The sequence below is a fragment of the Oncorhynchus nerka genome, linkage group LG23, assembly GCF_034236695.1.
Source record: "Oncorhynchus nerka isolate Pitt River linkage group LG23, Oner_Uvic_2.0, whole genome shotgun sequence".
NCBI lineage: Eukaryota > Metazoa > Chordata > Actinopteri > Salmoniformes > Salmonidae > Oncorhynchus > Oncorhynchus nerka.
The window spans coordinates 22,172,623-22,199,323 of NC_088418.1; the positions used below are offsets into that span (position 1 = coordinate 22,172,623).

At 42.2% G+C, this 26,701-nt stretch overlaps 4 protein-coding genes across 4 annotated transcripts; 1 reads left to right on the forward strand and 3 right to left on the reverse strand.

The window, feature by feature from the left end:
• Window positions 1-96: 96 nt before the first annotated feature.
• Window positions 97-11,032, reverse strand: LOC115106468 (oxysterol-binding protein-related protein 7-like). Its single transcript, XM_029629235.2, has 20 exons — window positions 10,690-11,032; window positions 8,200-8,440; window positions 7,803-7,943; window positions 7,630-7,683; window positions 7,428-7,541; window positions 7,062-7,223; window positions 6,809-6,962; window positions 6,044-6,165; window positions 5,568-5,666; window positions 4,174-4,345; window positions 3,987-4,078; window positions 3,685-3,844; window positions 3,314-3,597; window positions 2,902-3,039; window positions 2,745-2,808; window positions 2,491-2,569; window positions 2,118-2,413; window positions 1,782-1,908; window positions 1,454-1,576; window positions 97-1,273 (listed from the first exon to the last, which is right to left on the reverse strand). The coding sequence occupies exons 2-20, from the start codon at window positions 8,338-8,340 to the stop codon at window positions 1,165-1,167; spliced, it is 2,631 nt and encodes an 876-aa protein (XP_029485095.2). The 5' UTR covers window positions 8,341-8,440; window positions 10,690-11,032; the 3' UTR covers window positions 97-1,164.
• Window positions 11,033-11,601: 569 nt separating this feature from the next.
• mrpl10 (mitochondrial ribosomal protein L10) lies at window positions 11,602-13,823 on the reverse strand. Its single transcript, XM_029629238.2, has 5 exons — window positions 13,706-13,823; window positions 12,874-13,043; window positions 12,488-12,652; window positions 12,255-12,399; window positions 11,602-12,121 (listed from the first exon to the last, which is right to left on the reverse strand). The coding sequence occupies exons 1-5, from the start codon at window positions 13,743-13,745 to the stop codon at window positions 11,868-11,870; spliced, it is 774 nt and encodes a 257-aa protein (XP_029485098.2). The 5' UTR covers window positions 13,746-13,823; the 3' UTR covers window positions 11,602-11,867.
• Window positions 13,824-14,987: 1,164 nt separating this feature from the next.
• pnpo (pyridoxamine 5'-phosphate oxidase) lies at window positions 14,988-19,643 on the forward strand. The gene is made up of 7 exons (XM_029629239.2): window positions 14,988-15,481; window positions 16,170-16,294; window positions 16,391-16,490; window positions 16,838-16,891; window positions 17,485-17,613; window positions 17,720-17,790; window positions 17,936-19,643. The coding sequence occupies exons 1-7, from the start codon at window positions 15,437-15,439 to the stop codon at window positions 18,099-18,101; spliced, it is 690 nt and encodes a 229-aa protein (XP_029485099.1). The 5' UTR covers window positions 14,988-15,436; the 3' UTR covers window positions 18,102-19,643.
• LOC115106473 (proline-rich protein 15-like protein B) lies at window positions 19,036-25,301 on the reverse strand. Its single transcript, XM_029629241.2, has 2 exons — window positions 25,049-25,301; window positions 19,036-20,668 (listed from the first exon to the last, which is right to left on the reverse strand). The coding sequence occupies exon 2, from the start codon at window positions 20,635-20,637 to the stop codon at window positions 20,314-20,316; it is 324 nt and encodes a 107-aa protein (XP_029485101.1). The 5' UTR covers window positions 20,638-20,668; window positions 25,049-25,301; the 3' UTR covers window positions 19,036-20,313.
• Between the last annotated feature and the right edge of the window lie 1,400 nt (window positions 25,302-26,701).

A 26,701-nucleotide genomic window follows, 5' to 3' on the forward strand; every position in this document is an offset into this window, starting at 1 on the left:
GTAGAGAAATGCAAAAATATTGTACTAAATTAAGATTTTTTAAATATCGTCTTCACTTTATTCTAATGTAATAAAGACTCGATTTAGCAGAAAACATTGAAGGACAAAAAAATGTTTAATTTATTAAAAGGTGGCTTTAATAGTCTTTTACTGTGTTTTATTCATGAATTAACATTTCATAATCACAACTGTTTAAATTGAATCTCAAACCAATGTAAAAAATAAAATTAAAAAAGACAACCTCAAGATTATAAACAGAATAATACCCACATACACATTGTACTGTATATTAGACATGTTGATATTAAGTCTAGCTTGATTATAATTTAATTATACTCAATCATAAAATATACTTTATTAACACACTCATTATGCAACCAGTTGCCTTGGTAACCCCTTTCAAGAGCAATATGTTAAATCACAAGTAACAGCATTATTATTATTGTTCACTAAAAATCCAACACTTACATTATAAAAAGTAATTTATGTGCACCCTAAATGACAGACTGTTGTAGGTTACATTCCCATGTCAAATTGTTTGACTTACTAAAACACTCAGGAGAAAGGAATGTTTGAACACACCAATGCCACTGAAATAAATATGATTCAACAATAACTCATAAAATGGGCTTAATCCTAACTTAGGATCCACAAATCATGCATAGATGACTTAGAGAGACGTGTGAAAATTGAGTGATGACGATTGATGAAGATTGAGTTAGGAGACAGCTCCGGGAGTATTAAATACACATTTTTCTACCTTTACAATATCTGAAGATTAGTCACAGTAAATGTCTTGACCTGAGCAAATTAACCTCACACTTCCAGCCCTCTAGACAGCAAATACATCTTGACAGGATAAAATAAATGTACACAAATGGGGAATGACCATAAATACATTGCAATGGACTAAATACGAGTATGAGAGAAAAGTCTATTTATCCTTTCCAGGTGCCGGAACAGGTGACGCTACACATTCTGGGAACTATTTTCAACTTGACGTTTCAGTGGATCCAAGTCGTTTCCAGACTTTCCCCAGAGGTTTCCCATGAAGCAGCCAGGGAGGGAGTGCAAATCAGATGGCAATGATGGAAGGTGGGGCCTCAGGACGGTTCATCGATGCCTTCACCAATTCCACCAAATGGCCCCAGTCGGTCTGTTTATTCACCATAGTTCCAGGTTGTGTGTGTTAGCAAAGCCCGGGTTCTCTCGGACTTTCCAATAGGTTCCATTGGTCAGCCACACATCCCTCCCAGAGGAATCCATGGCTTTCCTAAAGACGGAAAACGATTCAATTACAGAAAGCATACCTAGTATTAAACCAGTGGAGTCCGATATGATCTTACTGTATATCACAATTGAAGTTTGGTTTAAAAAAAAAAAAAAAAAAAGATTTGGGGGTCTTATCCTAGATATACGAGTACCACTGAAGACTAAAAGGAAAGGGACTTACTTAAAGAAGCGTGGCGTGTGCTCCTGTCCTTTCTTAGCCAGTTGTTTCCTCCGCTCCCTCTGCATGTCTTCCACTTCTTCTTTAAACTTGTCACAGTCATCCACCCTCCCATCCTCCAGCATCCTGAGGAAAATAAAAGAACAATCATCAAAAACACACCTATTCATCGAATCCATCATATCTACGAGAAAGGCCCGGAGTTTTTCCTGGTCGTGTCACCTAAAAACAGGAAAACGTCATGGGCCTGTTAATATAAAAAAATATATATTTGTAAAAATGGTGGTTTTCCATTTCCTAATCAAGCCCGACCCATGGTGGCACCACTCACCTCTGGTCAGGACGAAGGCGTGAGTCTGTGGGGGGCAGAAGAGGCTTCAGGCCTGGGGTGAGCTCGTTCAGCTCTAGTGTGAAGCTTGAGAAGCCGTAGTACAGGTAGTAGTCCTTGGGCTGGGAATCTGTACAGTAAAATAGACCACTGAGGTCAGCTACAGCTAATGTAACCACAGCCTCAAACCACAATGTCTTTAGATAGCATATAGCTAAACAGTAAAAAAAAAAAAAAAAACATTAATAAAATAAACTAGGGTTTGTAGGCTTTTTTGATACAAGAATTCTCAGTTTTGAACTTTTCAGACTATTTTCCTTGGGTGGGTGGGATACTCACTTGGCTTCCAGATACACTGTGGAGTGGGCAAGGTGTCACAGAAGATGCCCTCATGCCACAGCCCCCCAAACCGGTGGATAACACTCCCAGTCTGGTCGAGCACGATGCCCTGCACTTCATTCTTGTTGGTGTCCGACCCCCAATAGCGGGACTTAACGAAGGTGATCTTACAGGTGCACGCGTTGCCGTTGAGGTTACGGATGATGACCTCCCCATAGTGCTCCAGGTAGCGCTGCTGGCTCAGGACATTATGGATGCAGGTCACCACTTTGTTCCACTCATAGTGGTCCCCAAACCTAAAAGAGTGATGTTCATTTCTAACAGTTCGAGGGAACAGATAGTAAAGAAATGGCCACCAGCAGCAGACTCTCACCTTGGGAGAGTGACATTCACCATCCCTGTTGGCATGATCTCCAGTGACTTCCCCCAGAACTTATTCTTCCACCGCTGGTCTGTTTAGGTGACACAAATAATGTTGTGCTTCATGAGAAACACATTAATGATCAAAGTTTCAGATAGTTTCTAAATGTTTAGAAATGGTTCAAAAAAACTAAAATGTCAAGACACTTGCTAACACTAGCAGACTAGAATGAAGGCTTTCCTCAGTTATAGATCAGTAAAGCTCACCCTGCCAGAAGGAGAAGTTATCCGAGTCTGCGTGACACGCAGAGATGGGGGGGTGGTGGCAGACCTGATGAAAGACAAGAACGGTCTAGTCTGAACACGACAGAACTAGTCTGACCTGGTCTGCTGAGGAATGTGAGAGAAGATTCAGTCCTCCTACCTGCTCACTGATGTAGTGGAAGCCCTTGTCCTCTCTCAGACATTCATAGGTCTCCCCCAGGAGTGGGTTGAAGGGCTTGTAGCGGTTGCGGTAGTGAGCTGTAGCATAGCCAGAGATGGCAAAGGCACCTACGTAGACCTGCACAAGACCAGAGAAACGCCTTCGGTCTTCTAATCTAACATACTGCGAATCACTAGCATAGCTGTCGTTACGTGGTTTCATTTAAACCGTGAGGCTCTGTGCATACTGTATTCTAGCATATACCTTTGACACAACGGAAACTTTTTATCATAGTTTAGTGAGGTGTCCAGATGCTGCTAACTTGAGCACTTTTCCATTCCGTGTTTAAGGTGGCTCTTAAAGCCTTACATCCTTTGAGTTACAACATTTGAAGACATTTAAGAATCCTCACCATCCTCTGGTAGGGGTCTTGTGTGTTGTTGGCAGTGTCCAACAACTCAGAGTACTCAAGCTCCTCACACAGTCTTTGCATCAGATTGATGGGCTCGTTGAGAGCAGCAGGCATGGAGACACGGGACAGGTCCTTGCCTATGTTGTTATAGAGGATCTGCATCAGGCCCACCTGGGCGTTGTCCGGGCAGTGGGCGGCCAGGGTGGTACGGCGGCCCGTATTTTTGGGCACGACACAGTTGGGAGTCTTAGAGATGCTGGCACGGTACTCACGAGTGGCTGAAGCTGTGGGGGAGAGAGATCGGTTTCAATAAAAATTAAAAATAAATGCTAATTGCTAACTGGTTACAGAGCGTGTGTATGTGTGTTCACCATGTCCTTCCTCAGGTTCAGAGTTGCTGGTTGTCCCTTCACTCAGACCAGACTCGGACTCAGAGAAGCTCCCATTCAGGACACCGTCACTCGCATCAAAATACTCAGCTGCAGAGTCTGTCACCGATGGCGTGTGACGGGACTCGTTCCCAGATACAGTCTAAAGAGAGGAAGAGTGACAACAATAAAACACCATGAGAAAGACAGCCAAGAAGACAGTCGGTGAGGAAAAGCACCCGCACACAAATAAATACACACATTTCGTAAACCAAGCCTGTCTCCATGAAGGAATATACCCTCACCTCAGCCAGTGTGGTTGATTGGTGGTAGGTATCCTGCAGTCTCTGACGCTCCTGGGCCAAGGCATCATGCACAGACTTGAGGGACGCGTGTACTGACAGGGACAGGAAAATAAAGAAATTCACATTTAGCATTAGTAGTAATGAATGCACAGAACATGTGTAAGTCCATGCATGTTTTGACTCTGACCTCTTTGGGACACGCTACAGATGTCCTGCTGGATCTTCCTGCCTTCTGGGGAGGTGTTGGTGGGAGGGGACAGCTGGGAGTAGACATAGTCTGGGACGGCGGGGACATAGTCTTGAAGGGAGGGGACAGACGCACCCAGTTGGGACGAGCTGTTCAGGTGACTAGAGGACAGCTACAAAATGGAGGAACGATGGAGAATGAACAAGTAGAACAAACTGAACAACCATTTTCTATTTGTCTGAGAATTATTTGCCAGTCACTGATTCCCCACATTAGTGAGATGTCAAATATGTTTGTATGTAGAAGGAAAATGAATAACTGTGTACAAGCCATGCAATATAGATACTATGGAAGATTAAAAGCTATTGTTTAATTTTTTATTTCGTGAAATATTAACCCCTTTTCTCCGCGATTTTGTTATTACGATCTTGTCTCAGCGCTGCAACTCCCTAACGGGCTCCGGAGAGCCGAAGGTTGTGTCGTGTGTCCTCCAAAATATGACCCGCCAAGCCGCACCCGCTCACTTAACCCAGAAGACAGCTGCACCAATGTATCAGAGGAAACACTGTTCAACTGACAACCAAAGACAGCCTGCAGGGGCCCGGCCCGCCACAAAGGAGTTGCTAGAGCGTGATGAGCCAAGTATAGCCCCCCCCCGGCCAAAACCTCCACCCCCCCCGGCCAAACTCGGATGACACAAGGCCAATTGTCCGCCACCCTATGGGACTCCCAGTCACGGCCAGTAATGACACAGCTTGGGATTTGAACCCCTTAGACCACTGCACCACTCAGGAGGCCCGCTAGTGTTCAATTCTACTGTAGGAGCATGTATGTCCTACAAGGAATTAACCAAAGTCTTATTTCTCAAACATATATATCACAGCTACAACTTCCATTCAATCTGATAGCAGTCTGTAATTGTAAAAAATCATTGGTTTGCTCAGTCTCTGAATCTAAATTTGATTTGACCTTACTTTCCATTGTACATTTGTTTTCACCCCTGTGTCTGTGTGACTGTCTAGACAACATGGAAGAGATCAATTAGACTAGCTAGGTGTTCCTTGCTTTGGCAGTCTGCCTTGTTTCCTGGTGTTGACTCACTGATTTAGTAATCCCACGAAAAGATTTTGGATTAAAAGGAAGCCTAAAAGTTATCAGATGATTGGGTTAGCTAATACTGAAAACTAACACATACTCTTTACAGGTTGGTTAGTGGTACACAATCAACTTTTGGAATTTTAGTATTAAAAAATATGTGAACATTAGTGCCAAATCAATGGGGAAATGCACTGGAACAAATATCCATGAGTCAAAATTTTATAAAGTCAGTCTAAATCACCTGCACATTTAATCTAAGAACCACAGGTAAAAAAAGAAAATGTATGTTTACTAACCTGTCTTACCATTCCAAGGGCCTCTACCCTTGACATTGTGCGCGAGTGACCCCATATCTTGCCAGACCTGGACTTCTTGGGTTTCTCAAGAGAGAGATTCTTGGTGGAATAAAAATACATTTAAAAAACAGACGAGCCATTTATCTCATTACATTACTTAATTCAAGCATGTCTCACACCCTTGTCCTGCAACTCCATGTTCACTTGCCCCTAGGAAAAGTCACCCCTTACCGCTAGGAAAAGTCACCCCTTACCGCTAGGAAAAGTCACCCCTTACCGCTAGGAAAAGTCACCCCTTACCGCTAGGAAAAGTCACCCCTTACCGCTAGGAAAATGTGTAGACCTGAAACAACTGGATAAGTGTTGATATTTGATCCTAGCCAATGCGATGGCTGGAGTGGAACCATTAACACACTGCTAAACCTATACTAGGAAGGGTTGGTTTGGAGCTGGGCCGTAGTGTTGCTTCATCTCACCTGCATGCTGATGATGCGCTGCAGCTCGCCGTCGGTGAAGGCCTGCTGGCCCCCCTCCAGCAACTGCAGCCTCCGGACCAGTCGGTTCAGCTCAGACAGTTCCAACTGACAACGGTTCAGCTCTGAAGAAAGAAGAAGAAGAAAAAAAAAAAACAGAGACTCTTAGGGAAGATCCCAGAACAGTTCTACTGGGGAGTTATTACCTGGAGCGAAACATTCGTAGATCTCATCAAATCACATACACATGGTTAGCAGATGTTAACGCGAGTGTAGGGAAATGCTTGTGCTTCTAGTTCCGACCATGCAGTAATATCTAACAAGTAATCTAACAATTTCACAACAACTACCTTATACACACAAGTGTAAAGGAATGAATAAGAATATAGACATATAAATATATGGATGAGCGATGGCTGAACGGCCATCGGTAAGATGCAGTAGATGGTATAGAGTACAGTATATACACATATGAGTAATGTAGGGTATGTAAACATTATATAAAGTGGCATTGTTTAAAGTGACTAGTGATACATGTATTACATCCAATATCTTATTATTAAAGTGGCTAGAGATTTGAGTCAGTATGTTGGCAGCAGCCACTCAATGTTAGTGATGGCTGTTTAACAGTCTGACGGCCTTGAGATAACCATGGTTGTCCATAGAAGCTCCATTTATGACAATTAGAAGCTAGGCGATTTACGTGAGTGCAACAAAAAATAAAACTTTGGCAGCATTTTGGGTTTACTTTGTATACGAGTGCAGTACCTTGACCACAGCTGTCTGAGTCATGAGTCTGTTGTAACCAGGCTGACACCTTCCCATTCACCCCCGGGTTGACAGAGGGAAACTCGGACGGTGTTGGTGCAGCTATCTCACCCACGTAAGAGTCTGCAGTGCTATGGTAGTGTTGGTAGGAAGACTGGTATACAGACGAGAGAGGGAGACAGACACTGACAAGTCAATACAAGACTATAAACCACGAACAGAGACTGGACCTGTACAGAGCGAGAGGACTCACCACGTCCTGCATGCCGTTCCTCTGTGCTAGTCCAGGCACACTGGGGCCCTGGGACAAGGCCTGGAAAAAGCCATTGTGCACTTGAGCAGCCTCATTCTTCTTGAACATGCGATGGGCACTCAGCTTGGCCACCCAGATGTAGAACAAGTCATGACTATTGGCCTAGGAGAGGAAAGAACGGGAAGAGTGGCGCCAAGTTCATTTGTATTACTACAGGCCTCTAAAAACGAATCCCAAAAACCTAATCCAACCGTTCTCCAATTCAACCTTGGACAACATTGAACTTTGTTTACTAAGTTACTTAATTATAATTTATGTAGTGAAGTTGGCCAACAAGCTGAAGTAAGTGAAAGGGACTGGGCATACCTTCATATGATATAGAACATCTCCTGCATCCAAATCGATACGATTGGATTTCTTGTTGATAGACATGACTGCAAGGCCGACATCTAATGAACCATGAAGCTTTCCCCTTGTGATCTTTAAAATAGAAAGTGCTTCCCATTATATTATTAATGCTGAGTTTATCATTTAACTAAAATACATAATATAGTGAATGTACACTTACATCTTGTTGGGTTTTGGAATATCGTAAGATCCCCGTTTCCAACACAAAGTACCTCTGAAAGTAGGATCAAAAACACATGAATTAAACTAATTTCTAATTAAACTAATGTGAAATCATTTCCAAAATAGTGACCAAACACACTGGTGGATTGGATTAATGGGTAGTTTGCTGACCTTGTGCCAGCCTTTCAGGGGCCATTTTCTCCTCTTGAGGAGGTATCCTTCACAGATGCCTGGGATGGTCAGGTCCTGGGAGTTGTCACCAGACATTATTTCCACCTGAAGGTCATCCATCACCTCCCAGTCTTTAATGTTCTGAAGGTGAACCAACACCATAACAAACACATCAGCACCCATCTGGAGACATTGTTATTTGTGGGATGTTAACACACAGTTGGATGTTTTGTTTGGATATTTGATATTTAAAAACAGGTGCAGAATGGGTTTAAAACTCCTTACCCATTATGTACAGAACATCATTTTTGGTTGTGCTTATTGTTAACTGAATGTGTTGATGTTGATTCCTTGTCATTGTGACTCTCTCTTGGTGGAAGAGACATACCGTACTCACCCGAGAGTGACGGGAGGAGGCGGTGCTACTGCTCCGAGAGTGGGTGGGTTTGTTCAACGTGGGAGGGGTCTTCTCCAGGCCACTCATCAGAGATTGGCTGCGGTTGAGCGTGGACCCGTACGGATTTTGAAATGAATCCATTTTTAAATGATAATGTCAGGCTTCCCTCCCTTGTGTTATTGGTAGATTTTTCAATAAGACTGTTCCTCTACAAACTCCCAGTCATCTCAGAAGTATGGGTCTGAGAAAGAAACACATGAAAGAATACAAATATAGATGGCTACTCTTTGCAAACATGTTTCCTCCTGTCAACATGTATAAACTGCTGTTGAATGAGGCTGCGCAAGGCTTTGTAGCTTCCTTTGAACAAGTTGCATATTCTAAATTATTAAACTTGTCAATTGTTAGCTGAAATTATGTGAATAAGGGTCTGAAGAGTGGACAACCTTAGGTTGACAAATCTCTTGTCTGAGGTTCTATGAGGCCTGTATTCATAACTTCTGGGCGGGTGTTATTTCAAAAAGACTAAAAGCACATCTAGCTCTTGGCAAAGGTTTGCACGGGGGCTTGTGATGATTCCTCTCACCCTTCCCCAACAAAGTATTTGTGATACTGAGCCATTTAATATCAATGTCAGATTTTCCATCCAGTGTAATTTACACATTTTTCCATTTCAATGTAAAGGAAGAAACATGACATCAGAGGCCATTACCTGTCGGGTGATAGGGTTGTTCTCACTCCAACAGACTGGGAGAAGATTACTAACCTCCCTTCTAATTGGCTTAACCTTTTTTAGTAAGACCTCTCCTGAACATGCAGTAATGAGATCACAAGGCAGAGAACACTGAAGATCTGGCGGTGACAACAGAAAAGGTTTGAGGCCTGGGTATGGGAGTGCTAGGCCTATGCAAAAGTTACATCTACAGCCATTGAAAACACAACAGATAATGTGTATGACTTGAATACATTATTAGGTTCCATCAGGGGGCGCAACTTCGGGTTTTAGAAGTGGAGTCTACCCGCCCAGGGGCGTCAGCATGTTCCCAAAGCACACCGTTGCCCCGTTTTGTATTGCATTCCAATGATAAAACTGGGGAAGACAAAAAAAATGCCATTTCAGAATGTAAAAGTTGCACCCCTGGGTTCCAAGACAAGTGTTTTGAGCTCATGAATGTATGTGCATGTGCATCCATGCAGGCTTTGCTTGGTATTAAATAAAGGGGTGATGGTTGAGGACAGAGGTAGAGAGGGAAGCCTCTCTGACCTCCGTCAGGGAAGCGTGTGGCAGAAACAGGATAATAGGATTTGCTGCTAACCAAGCTTCAAGCTTGCTTACTCAACGCAGAAAAATACAGAATTATCTATAGTCGCCAACTACAGTGTAAACCCTCCACATCATGCTCTGTATATGGGGCTGCTTTGCATATTGAAGTGGGCAATCAATCCATTGAATTGTGAATGCTATGTGGATATATGTTGATGTTTAGGCCCTAGTCCTTAACCTTTGCTGTGGCAGTCAATGCAGGTTATTCTAGGCAACATTGCTAGTGTGACCAAATGTAATCTTATATTACGTTTAAGGGTGACCACTATTGACAACTTACAACTAACTGAATCAATGAAGGATTTACATCTGCCAAAAAGAGGCCAGACTGCAGTCATTGCATCAAATGGGAAATGGTGTCATCTCTCTACTCAACATTGCTCTAAATCCTCTGAAGTTTCCCCTGGTGAGATTCTGTGGGCAGTGCACAGAGGAGGTTGATCCTGCCTCCAACTGATAAGTATAATGGTACTGAAGAGATATTAGAAGTCTGTGCATATTACAGGGCTCGCCATACAATATTATTTTCCAGCACAACAAGGATATGAGGTGACTGACGCATTTACAGTGTGCACGAGTAAACCACAGACAGGTTGTTAGTCATAAACCAGCAGGTGAGTAAACTTGCTATGTGGTTACATACAAACTACGTATTATTCTCAAGAAAGCACAATGCAAAAAAGGCATAACCTTGGGCCCCATCACAATGGTTAAATTGGGGCAAGGAGGCTCTTATCGAAAGCCCATTATGAAATGACTGTGCCACACAAGTTGACTCATGTCCTGAACTAAACAAACCATTTTGAGCATGACACATGTTAATTTGGGAATTACCTTCAACTAGTATCTATTTCATAAAAATAAAACAAACATTTAGACATAGGGGCCTAGTCCAATGAATTATGTGCTTAAGAAAGTGTCAAAAACATGTATTCTATAATAGCCAAATCTACAATGATCTGATATTGCATTATTTGCCAATTAGCAACATTTTGAAAAAGGTAAACCCAATAACTAATGTAGTTTGTTTTGGTTATGTGGTTGTTTGTTTAGTTGGAGTGGGCATGTTGAAATTGCATCCATATCCTTGGAAATTCCCCATTCCTGAACAGTCATCTCTTCAACTACACATTCATCAAACGAAAACATTCACTCTGCGAGCTTACCTGAAGTTCATGTGTGACCACTCTCATCGCGGTAATAAATATATTTTGAAATGTCCGACAAACCTCGTGATTTCCCATTTGTTTGACAAATCACACAGCTTTACCCGGGACCATGTCTTTCTCAACACACGTGCGGAGAAACAAGACACGCCGTCAAAAAGTATTGTAGAAACTGCCAATGTCTGCTTCGCTGTGCACGTGTAATGAGTCAAACGCATCACCCAAATCCACGGATAGCTGTGCCACTGCGCAATATGGCCAGGGAATTATCCGCATTAGCCTAAGGAATTACATGTGCTCATTGGATGTTTGTTGCTAGACATGTAAGCCCGACAACTGAGGGTGCACCTAGGCCTGTCTGTCTCTATATCGCCATTGGATAACTGCATGTTTACAATAATTTAAATAAAGACTCGTCAATGTTCTTCTGACACAAAGAATACACATGATCCAATGTTTTGACATCCTGAGAAGATCTATAATTAAATCAAACAAAAAACAATATGGCACACAGCCCTGTGGGTTAGTAGTAATAATAATATTATTGTAGGGCTTGCCCTGTGACATACTGATATTGAACTGAGATGAATATGGTAGTTTCCCTCCCACAAACTCAGAATAGCAGTTGTAATAGACTAACTGACCCAGATTAACATGTGGTAATCCCCAGATTAGCCTTTATCAGGATCTCCAAGACCACTTGTGTTTATTTTTGGCTCATGTGATTCTCATAACTATTGGAGCATGCATGACTATTGGCACTGACTTTTACAAATGTCTACCCACATATTCATATATTCAAAAAGGATCAACGCAGAGGATTTCCTCAACCAAGAAGGTTAGTCCATTTACTTTGAGCTTTTTGGACCAATCACTTGAAATCAATAACAAAACACTTGCCATTGGCTAATACAATATTTTAAACATCATTTATTTTTGATATGGTCAAAGAGGCCTTAGAACAGAACATGAGTAGTAATCAAAATAATGAACAAAAGGAACAAAAACATGTTTTCTCCAAGAGTTGCTCTCAAGAGGTGTTGTAGCGGTTCATGTTGTACTGTACATTGTATGACCTCCAGGTCAGAGGCAGACCTTAAATCTGCAGACATGACCTCCCAGTAGCCATAGTGCTGCAGACATCCTTCCCCTCCCCCGCGGGAGTGAATCGTCTAGACCTAAGCAGTCTCCTCTGCCTTGGGTGGGCTCTCCCCTGGGGTCCCGTTGGTACTGCCTGCAGGAGCCTGCTGTTTTAGGTACTGCTGGAGTATCAATGAGAGGTGGGCGGGGTGGCGCTGCAACATTGAGGCTGTCTGCGAGGTCAGCATGGTCAGGCCACTCACCAGCTCTCCCTGGACCAAGGTCACTGACGGCAGCTTGGCATAGTTCAACACCCCCTGCCGACTCAGCAATATCTTCTCTATACAGGCCCCTGAAACAGTGGGAGGAGAAGTAAGGGATTACACAATTGCTTGTATGATAGTAGCTTTACTGAAGTCAGGGAATGACATTTTGCTATACTGAGAGTGGGACCACCAGATTGCATTGAAAAAGTATTTACTTACCCAATAATACCATCTGGGGGCTGGTCCTCAAACTCAAAAGCATTTCCTTCACCTTTGGCTCTTTACTAACAAATAGAACTGTCTGGCCGATGAATAGAGGCCCCATGTTAATGTAAGGGCTGTCTGCCAGGTAGGACCTCATCACCTGTGGTTAAACAAGATTTTAAAAAACATCATTAACATCTTTCAAGATGCAATAGGCGATACAATTTGCGTCATAGTTACAATATGACCTGGTTGGGGATAAACTTGATTTTGATGCCATGCTTGTGGAGCCTGTGCTTGAGACGCAGCATGTCCTCTGAATTGGTGGCGTTGTTTTGGATCACAGCGATCATCTTACAGTCCTGGAACATGGTCTGCAAATCCTTCTTCAAGAGCAACACCAGGCCACTTTCCTGTGAATAAAGCAGTATTCATAAATCAGCCATCATCTCGATACCAAGCCAGCTCACACCACTACTATTCCTATCCGGCTGCTGGGTGGAGGAGCTCTCCTTTCAGCACTAAACAAATATACATGTGTTTCTGAAAAAACAGCTCCAGTACACACACTGACATTGACAGGTTGCTTGTGCTTGTTTTCGAGTTATAAACACATGCACTGGACTTCACTGACCTCCTGAACTGGTTTGACACGGGGGGTCAGAGCCCCGGGGGGAGCTGCAGGTTTGGGTGGAATGTATTCTGTGATAGCCATCAGCTTCTGTTTGAGGATGTGCATGGGCTTCCTGTGACGCGTGACTGCCTTAGAGCCATGCCGGACACTCTGTGTCAGGGGAAGCCATCCTGTAGACACACGTTACATTAACAATGGGTTTATAAAGAAGGACTGAAAATAATAAATGTTTCTATGCAGACATTAAAACCTGATCATTATTTTATTCCATGCAATGCAGTTAACTTGTGTGTGCATACATTCCAATAATACAGTATAATGTGTAAGTGATTCAATACAACCAGTCTTTTACAACCCATCTTTTTGTCAATGTGACTATTGACATCAAAGATAGGATGTATTGCAGCAGGGCTATGCAACAGATTTGCACTTATAGTGTACAGATCATTCTGTACATCAAGCTCTCTGTTATAGCCTTTCACCCAAGAGCAAAAGCATGAAGTTGCAAGGTTTGAGTCCTGGTGTATGTTGAATGGCTGCTGCTGTTGTTGCAATGTTCTGCTTGTTACAATGTAGCCATGCAATTGCTACAATGTAACTAGCTTATTCTAATGTAGTAATGTATTACTTGCTACAATGGAACAACTTACAATGTAGCTAATTAATGAAGCCTAGCGCTCTAGGAAGTGACTGAGTTAGCCCTAATTTTAATCATATTCAAAGTTAGCTGTGCGCTGTGTACTACATACAACCGAGAACATGGGCTCGTGCTCCAACATGACTTGACATGTAGCTGTATTTATAACGCTTTTACAAAAGCGAGGTACGTTACCCTGTTTTGGTAAAAGCCTGCCGCACAAGGTCGCCGCCATCTTTGTCAGGAAGCGTTGGAATGGGGGGCGTGCATCATACGTCAGACACCGATTACAGTTCCTACGTTCAAAACAACTGGGAACTCGGAAAAACATACGAGGTCAAATCATGACGTCTTGATTTTCAGGTCGGAGCTCTAGAAATGCCCCGAGTTACTTGACAGCTCAAATTGAGTTTTCCCAGTCAGAGCTAGTCCCAGTTGTTTTGAACGCACTGAAGTCGGAGATTTCCGAGTTCCCAGTTGTTCTGAACGCGGAAAGTAGTGTCGGTAGTTCGGCACTTTCAATGCCGCGATCAAAACAATTAAAAGAACCACAAGACAACAATGAACACGTAAAAAACATTAAGTCGGAGCTCAAGAGACAGATGCCCAAGTTTCAGACTTCAGAATTCTGGGTAGATTTTTCCCATACGGATATCGTTTGTTTCCCCCAGGTTCCCAGTTGTCATGAACGAACTGAAGTCGGAGATTTCCGATCCCAGTTGTTTTGAACGCGGCAGTTGTTAAAATCATATTACATTTTGCATTAAGTTGAACATGTATGCCTTTGAAGTCGTAATTGTACTATCTGTGAAATTACGGATAAATGCGAAGACAGTGTAAAATATTCCGATTGATTTTCATTTGTATTTATCGATAAAGTAAAAAATAAAAATAATAATAATAACAGAGAAAGAGGCGAAGCAACAGGGTTGACTCCGCCACGAAAATAAGACCACGAAGTAAGGAATTTTTCAATGAGCGTGTCGAATTTGGTCAACAAAATATTTAATTGCTATTTAAAGCTTATTTGATCGAATAGACGTTCGTAGTGGCTATGTGGTTAAGAATGCAGTGGTATAAGTGGACGCACGTGGCATTTCGTCAAAAAAACTACTTTATATCGGAGTTGTGCATTCAGATCGCTTGAATGTTTGCTACTTTGCGGAACGGTTTGTACTGAACGACACATTTCCTCAAAACGTTTTTGAACATACTTTGAGGTACGTTTGCTCCATTTAGACACTCTGTGTCATTATAGCGTCTGTGACCGTTTGTACAGGGCGGTTGTGGCTAGAACCCATAGTGGTTACAACCCCAGGTGACTACTTTAAAATTGTGGAAGTCTTCAATGGCGCTGCGCATGCTAAAACGTCATTTTGGCCACTAGAGGCCTCTGTCCTTCTGTATGCTCCTGTTTGGTGGGTGTGGCTTGAAGCAATGAGGGCGTATTTAATGGGGAGTGGCCATGATGACAGCGTTCTAAAACAACAACCCAACCTCTCCCCGTTTTTCAACTGGACGTTCAGTACAGCGCCATTTCCATTCAATTGAACGCAGCCCTGTTGTTCACACGCGTATCTGCTCTCTCGTTGGCTCGAATGGTCCCACCTGATCTAGCCTTCTCCCACCTGACATATTTGAGGACATGTAATTCCGTTGTTAGAGCGGTCACTCGACTATCTTGACAATATATTAAAACGTCTTTGAGCGAATGTTTGCATAATATTTTACGTAAAACAGCGAGCGTGATTACGTCAGCGTCTGCGTGTTTGTTGTAAAGCATGAGACGCATACTCGGGTTGCAATACGTTGAAGAATATCAGGGAAGTAGGTAAATACTTTAATCCCCAGGTTTCTTTGATAGCTTGCTGTTGAGCCTTATTTTATCAGTCACTTTGCACGAAATCTACCAGTGATTCTACAGACATGGATCTCAGTGACATGCGAAAAAAATACAAAGGAGACGAAGAGGTGAGAATTGACGAGTTTTTGAGTCCTTAGCTTTTTGGCTATGACACAAGCTACCTCGCCGTTCTAATTTGGTGAATGGCTATAAATATGTCATTGGCAGGTGCAAACACATGCATATTCCAGAGGCACAACAATGTCTAGCCAGTGTGCTTGCATGGTTTCAATTGTGTATTAATGACCTGTTTTGTAATGTAAATTACGTTGACGACACCAACATTTTCATTGCATCAAGTATACAATGTAAATTCAATGTACTTTAGTCATACGTTCAATCTGCTCACAAAGCTCACTTCGCTTACGTCCAGCGTCTTGTGATCTAATGAAGGGGCTTCTCTTCCCCCAAACAGCTCCTCCACTGGCAAAGGGAACATAAGGGCCCCTATTATATATCATGGGCCCAATCAGGTGGTTGCAACATGACAGAGCGTGTTGTAGAAGAGATAGATTGTGTAGTCATATAGAACAGAGGTTTGTGGCACCTCTAGTCATATTATATTAATCATCTACTACGTTTTGACGTTTCACCTCACTGCGTAGCCTACACCCCAGCAATTGGAGTGATCAGAACTTCAGTGAAGATGTCATAATAAACATGGGCCGTTGAGCACGTTGAGTTCCCTAAATGCTTATGACTTCAATGTAATGTGCATTTTGATGATGTAAAAGCCTCTATCTTAACTTGTTTTAGTGCTTTGAAGAGAATCATCTTGTTTCTCTGGACCCCATCAAGCAGTTTGGAGATTGGTTTGATCAAGCCACAAAGTGTCCTGAAATCGGAGAGCCCAATGCAATGTGCATCGCCACATCCACCAGGTGAGTACCCCCATAAGTAGTCCCTCAAGCACAATGCTTGCTTCTTAAGCTAGATTGTAACACATTTTCTATCAATCTGTCTGTTTCTTCATAAAGAGATGGACGTCCATCTGCTCGAATGGTCTTGTTAAAAGGCTACAGTGAAGAAGGCTTCCGGTTCTTTACCAACTACGAGAGCCGGAAAGGTGGTGAGCTGGTTAGTGCCTACTACTGTCACTAGGCAGGCATCTTCCTCCCTTTCCTCTCAAGTGCATGTGTAGCACATGGATGTGCGAAACTTACTCCTCAGCCTGAAGTGTCCCCACTTGCGCCAGTGATTAGCTACCTTTTCACGTGACGCCAACTGGTAAGACGCTTATTGAGGTCGTGCATGCTAGCAAGGCAGAGGTCCTGGGTTCGAGCCTCAGTGTGAGCCGATTCAGGGGGAAGTGATACTTGCTAAGTAAACAGCGTGACGTCCTGTGCACCTGCACCACTAGATTATGTCGTACTACTTCTGTTTTTTGATTTTTACATCTGATATTTTCATATCCCTTCCTGTAGGAGAGCAACCCTTATGCATGTCTGTGCTTTTACTGGGAGCCTATCAACAGGCAGGTATGTGCTTCATTTTACCTCTTAAAATGTAGCATACTTGTTAACCCATTGTTTCAATATCTTCAAATGTCTTTGATTTGGTATGATGAATATGTTATGATTTGGTTTTTGAACGAATTAAAGGGCAATTCCATCACTTCAACCTAATTTCATTATCTCCAGCACAATACCAGTGTCTACATATGTGAAGACTGGTGCATTTCTATGTTTGGTAAAAAATAAAAAAAAGTTCAAAAGTTTTACCTGGTGACATCATCAAAATGTAAAACATTTTTAAAAACAGTGATTTTTAAACTCTATGAGATGTGTGGTGATGTGGAGAGAAATAAAATACCCTCCCTTTGGCTAGAAACTCATTGCAGGTTAATCCTAGCCCATAATGTCACAGAGAAGTGTTATTTTTTAAATATTTATTGTCTTTTTAACCACAGATCATAGAAATGTGCCGGTTTCTCATGTAGACACTCGGCTGGTGCTGGAGGTAACGAATATGGGGTTGAAAAGTGGTGGAATTTCCCTTTAACTAATGTAGGATGACACTGAATTTGCTGTACAGTTAGTTGGCGCTCACTTGAGAATGTGTGTGTGTGCAGGTCCGTATCGAGGGCAACGTGGAGAGAATCCCCTACCAGAGCTCCTGTGACTACTTCCACTCCCGGCCCAAGAGTAGCCAGATCGGGGCCGTTGTGAGCAGACAAAGCACTGCAGTCCCTGACAGAAATGTGAGGACCACCAATGTATTATAGAGATCCACCGTTGGACTTATTGCCAAAATGAGGGAAATTAATGAAAATATGTGAAATCTGACGGTTTTATTTCACTCTGCAGTACCTGAGACAGAAAAATGCAGAGCTGAAGGAAAAGTACAAGGACACAGATGTCCCCATGCCCGACTACTGGTTAGTATATTAAATCACCAAAGCGGTGCACTAAGTTAACCCAGAATTAAAATCTGAGAAATTTGGTCAGATGCTATCCACGAGAGATGATATATCACGTAAGCCTGTTCTTGTTTTTGCACATTGTCCCTCTATCTTCCAACAGGGGAGGCTATATCGTCAAGCCTTACTTGATAGAGTTCTGGCAGGGTCAGACCAACAGGCTACATGACCGCATCGTCTTCACGAGGCTGAAAAATGGAGAGCGTGTTCTAGAAGAGTATGAACATAATGCTGAGGCGGGCTGGGTCTACCAGAGGCTATCCCCATGAGGTTGGTTACATTAGGGGAAATGGACTAAAGGCAAGGCTGGAGATTGGGCCTGGAGTACAACTCACTCATGATGTCATCATCGTCAACCAAATGACATGAGTGATGAACCAAATGATGTTGAATAACTACGTGCTATATGTGTGTCTTTAAAAAAGCAAATTATGGCTTGTTTTCTCCAATTGTTCTTGTTTAATAACAAATCAAGGAGTGATTTATTTATATATATATATATATATATATATTCCCCTCTGGGTGGTTAGGAGGCCTGATTGCCTGTTGTCTCTAGGACAACAATGGGAAATGATCAACGTGATGTGACTATACGGTCTTGCATGTAACCTGTGATGCAAGGTTTCACGAATCTCAATATGCTGTATGGCATACTTTACATTCCTTGACGTTTGATGTGCAAAGTCTGTCTCGTACAGTAGTCAATGTTAGATAATTATTGACAGTTAACCGGTTATCCAATGAAAATGCATTTCCTCGACCTCCACAACTCCCGGAAACTCTGTACTTATAAAAAGCGCAATCTCCAGTACTGTCTATCTGTTATTTAACATTTGTACCTGAGTTCCACTGTATTGGATGACATGTTCTGTCTAACAGCAAATATGTCTTCTGAAGGCCCAAATCCACAGCAGTTTCTCTGTCATGTAATACAGATCGCTTATTAGGCTGTAGTCCCTGTGTTGAATTTGTTATGGATTGATTGTCATGTCTGTGGCTCAAACTGCCTTTTTAATATAGGTCAATTAAGATTAGAAGAGTTGGCACGAGTTCAGTTGTGCCAAGGTAATTCAGTGTATGAAGTCAGTCATGTCTGAGAATGGCGTTCGCGACAGTTGAAATGGCACATCCGAATTGTGATCGACTGAATGGATGTGAAAATGTTTTAATCTGCAAGTGAGTACTCCGTGCTTTTTCTGGCCAAAAGATGTCGGTGTTAGTGGTTAAGGGCGCTGTACTGCAGCGCCAGCTGTGCCATCAGAGACTCTGGTTTCGCGCACAGGCTCTGTCGTAACCGGCCGCGACCGGGAGGTCCGTGGGGCGACGCACAATTGGCCTAGCGTCACCCGGGTTAGGGAGGGGTTGGCCGGTAGGGATATCCTTGTCTCATCGCGCACCAGCGACTCCTGTGGCGGGCCGGGTGCAGTGCGCGCTAACCAAGGTTGCCAGTTGCACGGTGTTTCCTCCGACACATTGGTGCGGCTGGCTTCCGGGTTGGATGTGTGCTGTGTTAAGAAGCAGTGCGGCTTGGTTGGGTTGTGTATCGGAGGACGCATGACTTTCAACCTTCGTATCTCCCGAGCCCGTACGGGAGTTGTAGCGACGAGACAAGATAGCTACTAAAAACAATTGGATACCACAAAATTGGGGAAAATAAAAAAAAGCTACATTTGACCTACCACTAAGTATGTTGCCATACACCTTGACTGACATTTTGATGTTTTTCAATCAACTTTATTTCATGCAGATCTTTTTAGCGTGTCAGATGAAACAGAACTGTATATAAATAAAATAATCACTGGATCACATTATACTCTGACTTGTTCTTATGGATAGACATGCCCTTTTCTGTGATCACTTCAATACCATGTATCCCTCACATCTCCTTTCTGACTCCATTTGCCCAAGCCTCGCCACCAACTGGACTCCGATGAAGTGACAAACTGGATGATAAATCCCTGATGGAGGGCCCAGTTTACACATTCTTACATCACCATGTCGTAAACTAGACTACTTCATATCATTACAGGTCATTAAATATACAAAATATGTGGAACTAACATTTATAACAGATGAATTTTTGCAGCTAAACATTTTCCATAATTTATTTATCTTATACTACAGTGAAAAATTCCCTCCAGGTCACTGGTCATGAGTCCTTGTAAAGACACAGGCAACATATTGCCATATTCTTGGACATTTTTAGTGTTGTCCAAGTGCAGTGAGCTCAGGAATGAGCTGGTGAAAAATACCATCCATTCTAATATGTTTGCATCAATGAACCTTGAACAGTGTTGTGGATGTGCATGATAATTCAGCTGGTTACAGTATTATCTGTGTACTTAGGTGTGGAGCCCATCTTGGGAGTGTATATATGTTTTGTACCAATAAGATTATGGATGTGTTGGTGTCGTGAATGGTGTGGCTGTCTGTAATGCATGACTAAAAAAAGAGCCTAAAAAGCATGCACCTGGTTATGTGCTATTTCTCTGCCCTGTGGTTCTCATCCCTGAGACTGTGTTCAGAGAACAGCATGGGGTTCTCAGCCAGTGTGGCACGGATCTTCTTCTTCTCCTTGAAGCGACCAGAGTGGGACACCTTAACATGGCGACCTTTAGTGGCCGACTTATCCACTATCTTCTCCAGTCTGGCACTGAATTGGTTGTCCATTGGGTCTGTGGGGAGCTGAGGGCTGTTGTGATGTTCCTTATCATTATTACCATACTCTTGAGGGATCTCGTACGGAACCTTTGCCTCAGACTTCGTAGGTGAAAAGGTCAGCTTCCACCAGCTAGGGTCAGCCATGGCACAAACAGAGACTGGAGGGGGGATTGACCTAGGGAGGAAAAGGGCACCCGGTTATGTCAATCAGTAACGTGGGTTTTTGTGAGAGTTACACGGTAAGAGGTTTCAAGTTGAAGTTCAAGAGACACAAGCAGGGGGGGATCTTGTGACAATGGTGACATGTTTCTTGTAGTTGATTGCCTGACTAAATTGACTCATTCCTTACATTCCAGGGCAAAAAAGTGAAAATGATCCAGATCCATATTCATTAGCTGACAATGATCAACCTTTATCTTGAGAGTTAAAAACACACTCCAGCTGTAACACTTGTGAACTTTTCCTGTTGAAAAACACAAGTATACATACAGTAATGTACACACAGTCACATACTTAATGGGGAAACATTTTTTGGAAGCAAAATAGGGTTTTTAAGACAACTGAAAATGTCAAGGAGATGGTCTGATGTAATGTCATTGGCCTCCCCCCTTGCTTGTGGGAACAATAGAAGAGACATTGGAACTACGGGTCAAGTGTAAATGCAGTCAAAGTTGACATTTTTGAGGTAATGATAGATTTTGGCCATATTGACTGAATATAAAGAAAACGTTTTAAGCAGGGAATTGACATTGAGGGTTTCACTGTTGCCTGGGACAAGTGAACTGAGCCTGCTTTGAGGTGGCCCCATGGGGCTTAAAAAAGGAAAAGTGAAAACAACCAAGAATTCCATTAGCCTAAAACTTATCTAATTCCTCCCCATTGTTTAAGATGTTTACGTGAAAGACAGAAAATGTATGGGATTCATGGCAGTCGGGCAAGTTGAGCCTGCTCTCAGTATTGTTTTACTGATAACCAAAATACAAACATTTCCAGTCCTGGCCTTTCTCCCCTATGTGAAGGCAAATGCTTTCCATCACTTTCTGTGTCTATATTATGTGTACTTATCTTATGAGTGTGTATTTACCAGAGGATTCATGCTGTAAATTGTTCACTCCCTTGTTTTTTTTGTTTTTTTATTTAACCTGGCAAGCCAGTTAAGAACATATTCTTATTTACAATGACGGCCTACCCCGGCCAAACCCTAACCCGGACGAAGCTTGGCCAATTGTGTGCCGCCCTATGGGACTCCCAATCACAGCTGGTTGTGATACAGCCTGTAATCAAACCAGGGTCTGTAGTGACGCCTCTAGCACTGAGATGCAGTGCCTTAGACCACTGTGCCACTCGGGAGCCCTTGTTAGCAGTATCTATCACATCACAGTGATAAAGACTAATCAAGGAGATGACTCATCTGACATCTGATACAGGCTCTCAGCTAATAAATTAACCGACACATTGAGAGGATCTCGTGTCTCTTCCATGTGATCTGATATCAACTCAGAAAAAACCTTTCGGCTGATGAGAAAGCAACTTGTTTCCTGAATCCACTCTAGATAGGGGCGGCAGGGTAGCCTAGTGGTTAGAGCGTTGGACTAGTAACCGGAAGGTTGCAAGTTCAAACCCCGAGCTGACAAGGTACAAATCTGTCATTCTGCCCCTGAACAGGCAGTTAACCCGCTGTTCCTAGGCCGTCATTGAAAATAAGAATTTGTTCTTAACTGACTTGCCTGGTTAAATAAAGGTAAAAAATATATATATATATATATATATACGACACCAACTCAATACAAACTGCCAGGGGTGCAACTTTCACTGCATTTTTGTCCCCCCCCCCAGATTTATCATTGAAATGTGATACAAAACAAGGCAACTGTATGCTTTAGGACCATGCGGACGCCTCCGAGTGGTCAGGTAAGCTGTTTGGAGAGTTTATCCAACTTGTATAATTATGTCCCCCCCACTTCTAAAACCAAAGTTGCGCCCCTGCAAACTGCATCCTTTTCCATTTTGGATTTGCGTGACACAAACCAATGCAAACCAATGGGCGCATAAATGCAAACAAGTAGCAATTACAAGAGCACACATATTGAACCCAGGTATTGTGATGCTTTGTTATCCACTGTCAGTATGAGGTGTGCCCCAGCTCAGTCACCTGGCAACCTTTTAGCCAACATCCGTTCCAGTTGAAACGCCAGTAGTAATAGACTCACCCTTTTCTGATGATCATTTTAGCATGGTGTTGTAAGATTACAGGCATACCACAAATCATTTTTAAAATGTGAGCTATTTTGGGTATACCACATTGTGATAAGTTATGGGGTTAATAGATGTATCATGTTATCTAACATTAATAGCATTAAAGCAGGTTATATTCAGGTTTCCTTGAGTTGTTTGGTGCAACATACAATGGAGATGGCAAGAATGAGACAATGCCAAGTTTCCGGGCAACCAAGCAAGTGAATGCCACAGAAACGTTCTTGTTACAGTCTATCATAGTCGAAAAATAAAGCAATATATTTATAAGTTGGGTTGGTTCTGTGGGAACTCTCTCTATAGAACATGTTTATTTGCTTAAAATGCCCATATCTATTCTGATATGGCTGTAGTCCACAATTTATAATTTAAATGCAACAAGTAACAGATTAATTTTCATTGCCCTTAGTTTGCCCAACCCCATAGCATGAAGTTTACTCCAGCAGTCTTGACAGTACAGCTTGCTGTGGGTTTGATATCACACCCATGTAAATGTACATGTGAATTACATCACTTTCTTATCTGAAGCACTTGGCATTGGCAGAAATAAGAAGAAATAACAATCTGGGTCGGCTCATAGTAACTTCACTTTGTCACTGTCATGTTCAAAGTAATTGTGTAATTTCTTTGATGCAATCCTTGTTCCGAGCTAGTTTTACTCTTTGAGTTCATTTGCATTTTCTAATTGCACTTATTTGTGACTTGGTTGTTTACAGAGTCACAGACACCCAAGAAGCAGATGCTGTTGCTCCCCAAGATGAGCTTTTATGGCTTTGTAATGTCTCTAAAAAGGTGCAGTTACCCTCCTGGCTCAGTGCTGGACTCCTGTTCCCTGCCAACTTCCTGACTAACTATGACATGATGATTTATAGGGGTTGTAAATAGTCAATTAACTGATTATTAACCCTTTATTTTCAATATATAGAAATGTTTCAGAAACGGTACCTTAAAGCTAGAATCTGCGGTTGAAAAAGGTGGTTACCCCGCCTCTGTTTAGGTAAAAAGCTGAGGGATGGGCCTGGAGAATGTAACCACTCTCAAATTCATAGACAGAGCTTTGGATGCAAGAACAGACCATATAAAAATTATAGTTTTAACCATGTTTTCAAGCTATTCAGTGTTTGTTTACATTTACGAGGTTTACAAACCTTAGATTAAAAAAACATTTTGTGTTCTGATGGAGTATGACAGTTGAACTAAGCTCACAAGGCATTTATAAGTTATAAATTAATGATATTATACCCATTGATTCTTGAAGAATATAAGTCCAAGTATGGATGTAGCAACTAAGGATTCTAGCTAATGGCAAGTGTTACCTGAAATAGTTTAACCAGGTTAGATTGATAACTTTGACCATTATTCTACCATCTCTCTGCCATCGTTGATTTGACCTTTACAAAGAGAACTCATATGACTCATTTGGGGTTCTCAGTAGGTCCTGTTTAATAAGTTACTCTGTGTTCTGCGAAGCTTCAAAGATCACAGTGAAGGAACAGCATGTTCACGCTGAACACTGAGAAATCACTAATTGAGTACAAAGCCTTGATGATACATTGTTTGAGCTTCTGAAAGGTGGGTCCAAGGACGTCTACTGTACTGTGTGCCTGAGCTTCCTTGAACACAGAGCTGGAATGTTGCATCAGTATTGGGTTTCACTTTGGATGCCAGGTTTCCTTAGCCTGGTTGCCATCTCTGTTCAGCTATTGCATTCCACTCCTTGTCACTCCTATCATTTGCCAAAGAGACTGGCCTATGTCTTTGGCAAATGACAGGAGTAGCAAGGAGTGGAATGTTAGCTAAAAATACTGGTAACCAAACTAAGGTTCACTGTTGACCTATAACATAGAGGTTGGGAAGGATGCTCGGAGGGCACACTGATTTCTCACATAGCTGTGGCCCTCGTGTCTCTTCATATTTCATGTTTATCAGTTGTGACCTATCTGGACAATTTGAATCATTATTTTTGCTATGTCAGAAGGGCTGGCACATGGCTTGTACCCAGTTGATTTGGCATTTTTGTTTCCCACCATTGTTTGATTTTTGGGGAGTTTAATTAGACACTATCAACTTGATGCCACGGAAATGTAAAATGTAAGCAAATGTACTGTATCAGGATATTTAGAATTGTATTACATATAGTGAAATGCACACAATAAGAAACTGTAAAATACATAAAGGCTAAAACACATCCTCTAAAAACATAAACAACACAAGTAGCACATTGACATTCCAATTATAAACATTCCTACGGGAAATAATGGTCCCTTGATGGATGTACAGTGTGCATGAATGTAATGCTTACCTTGTTGATGGAGAATTGGTCTCTGTCCTGGAGAGGGAGTGGATTTCAGATGTGAAAATGTCCAACCATATCTTAGTGCTCTCCTAGTTAGAGGTTCTGCATTAATTTCGTATACTTTATTATTCTCTCTTTCTCTTCCTGTTCCTGTTCTCTTTTCACATTCACTCAGTTTCTCAGTCCTCCTTATGTTGACACTCAGGTGTTCTGTCACAGGTGCAGTCTCTCTCTCTCTCTCTCTCTCTCTCTCTCTCTCTCTCTCGCTCTTTCTCTCTTGCGCACGCACACACACAAACACACCAGTGGAGGCTGGTGGGAGCAGCTATAGGAGGACGGGCTCATTGTAATGGCTGGAATGGAATCAATGGAACGGAGTCAAACGTGGTTTCCATTTGTTTGATGTGCTTGATACCGTTCCATTTATTCCATTACAGCCATTACAATGGGCCCGTCCTCCTATAGCTCCTCCAACCAGCCTCCTCTGACACACACACACACACACACACACACACACACACACACACACACACACACACACACACACACACACACACACACACACAAAGACAGCCAAATACAAGCAAGTAAATGTAACAACCATGCGATTTGAAGGGGACTTGTTGTCAGAATGCCCAACCCCTTTCAAGAGTACTGTTAAGTTACTGTCCCACTGGGCACACACTGGTTGAATCAATGCTGTTTCCACGTCATTTCGATGTAATGTGGAATAGATGTTGAATTGACGTCTGTGCTCAGCGGGGTCTTACAGTGAACTTGAGAGGTGTGCAGCTTTCCAGTTGGTTAATGAATGCACTATTACAACCCCTCTCTTACCGCAAAACTGGATCTGTTTCCAAGTGGAATGGAGTGGAAACAACTCGTTTTAATTGGCCTAAGCCATGTTTTCTCATGGCTGTAGCCATATCATTGGAATAATATGCTGAAACAAAACACTGACAAGTGACGTGGTAATAATTTGTCTTCACTAATGTCTCACTAATGTCTAATATCTCTCTAGTCACCCCCAAAACCAATTCTTTCTTTGGCCACCTCTCCTTCCAGTTCTCTGCTGCCAATGACTGGAACGAACTACAAAAATCTCTGAAACTGGAAACACTTATCTCCCTCACTAGCTTTAAGCACCAACTGTCAGAGCAGCTCACAGATTACTGCACCTGTACATAGCCCACCTATAATTTAGCCCAAACAACTACCTCTTTCCCAACTGTATTTAATTAATTTATTTATTTTGCTCCTTTGCACCCCATTATTTTTATTTCTACTTTGCACATTCTTCCATTGCAAAACTACCATTCCAGTGTTTTACTTGCTATATTGTATTTACTTTGCCACCATGGCCTTTTTTGCCTTTACCTCCCTTCTCACCTCATTTGCTCACATTGTATATAGACTTGTTTATACTGTATTATTGACTGTATGTTTGTTTTACTCCATGTGTAACTCTGTGTCGTTGTATCTGTCGAACTGCTTTGCTTTATCTTGGCCAGGTCGCAATTGTAAATGAGAACTTGTTCTCAACTTGCTTACCTGGTTAAATAAAGGTGAAATAAAAATAAATAAATAAATGTGATTGGATCATTGATATCCTTATGTTTGCAACAATGTTTTTCCAGTTTCCATCCCTGGGTCGCTCCT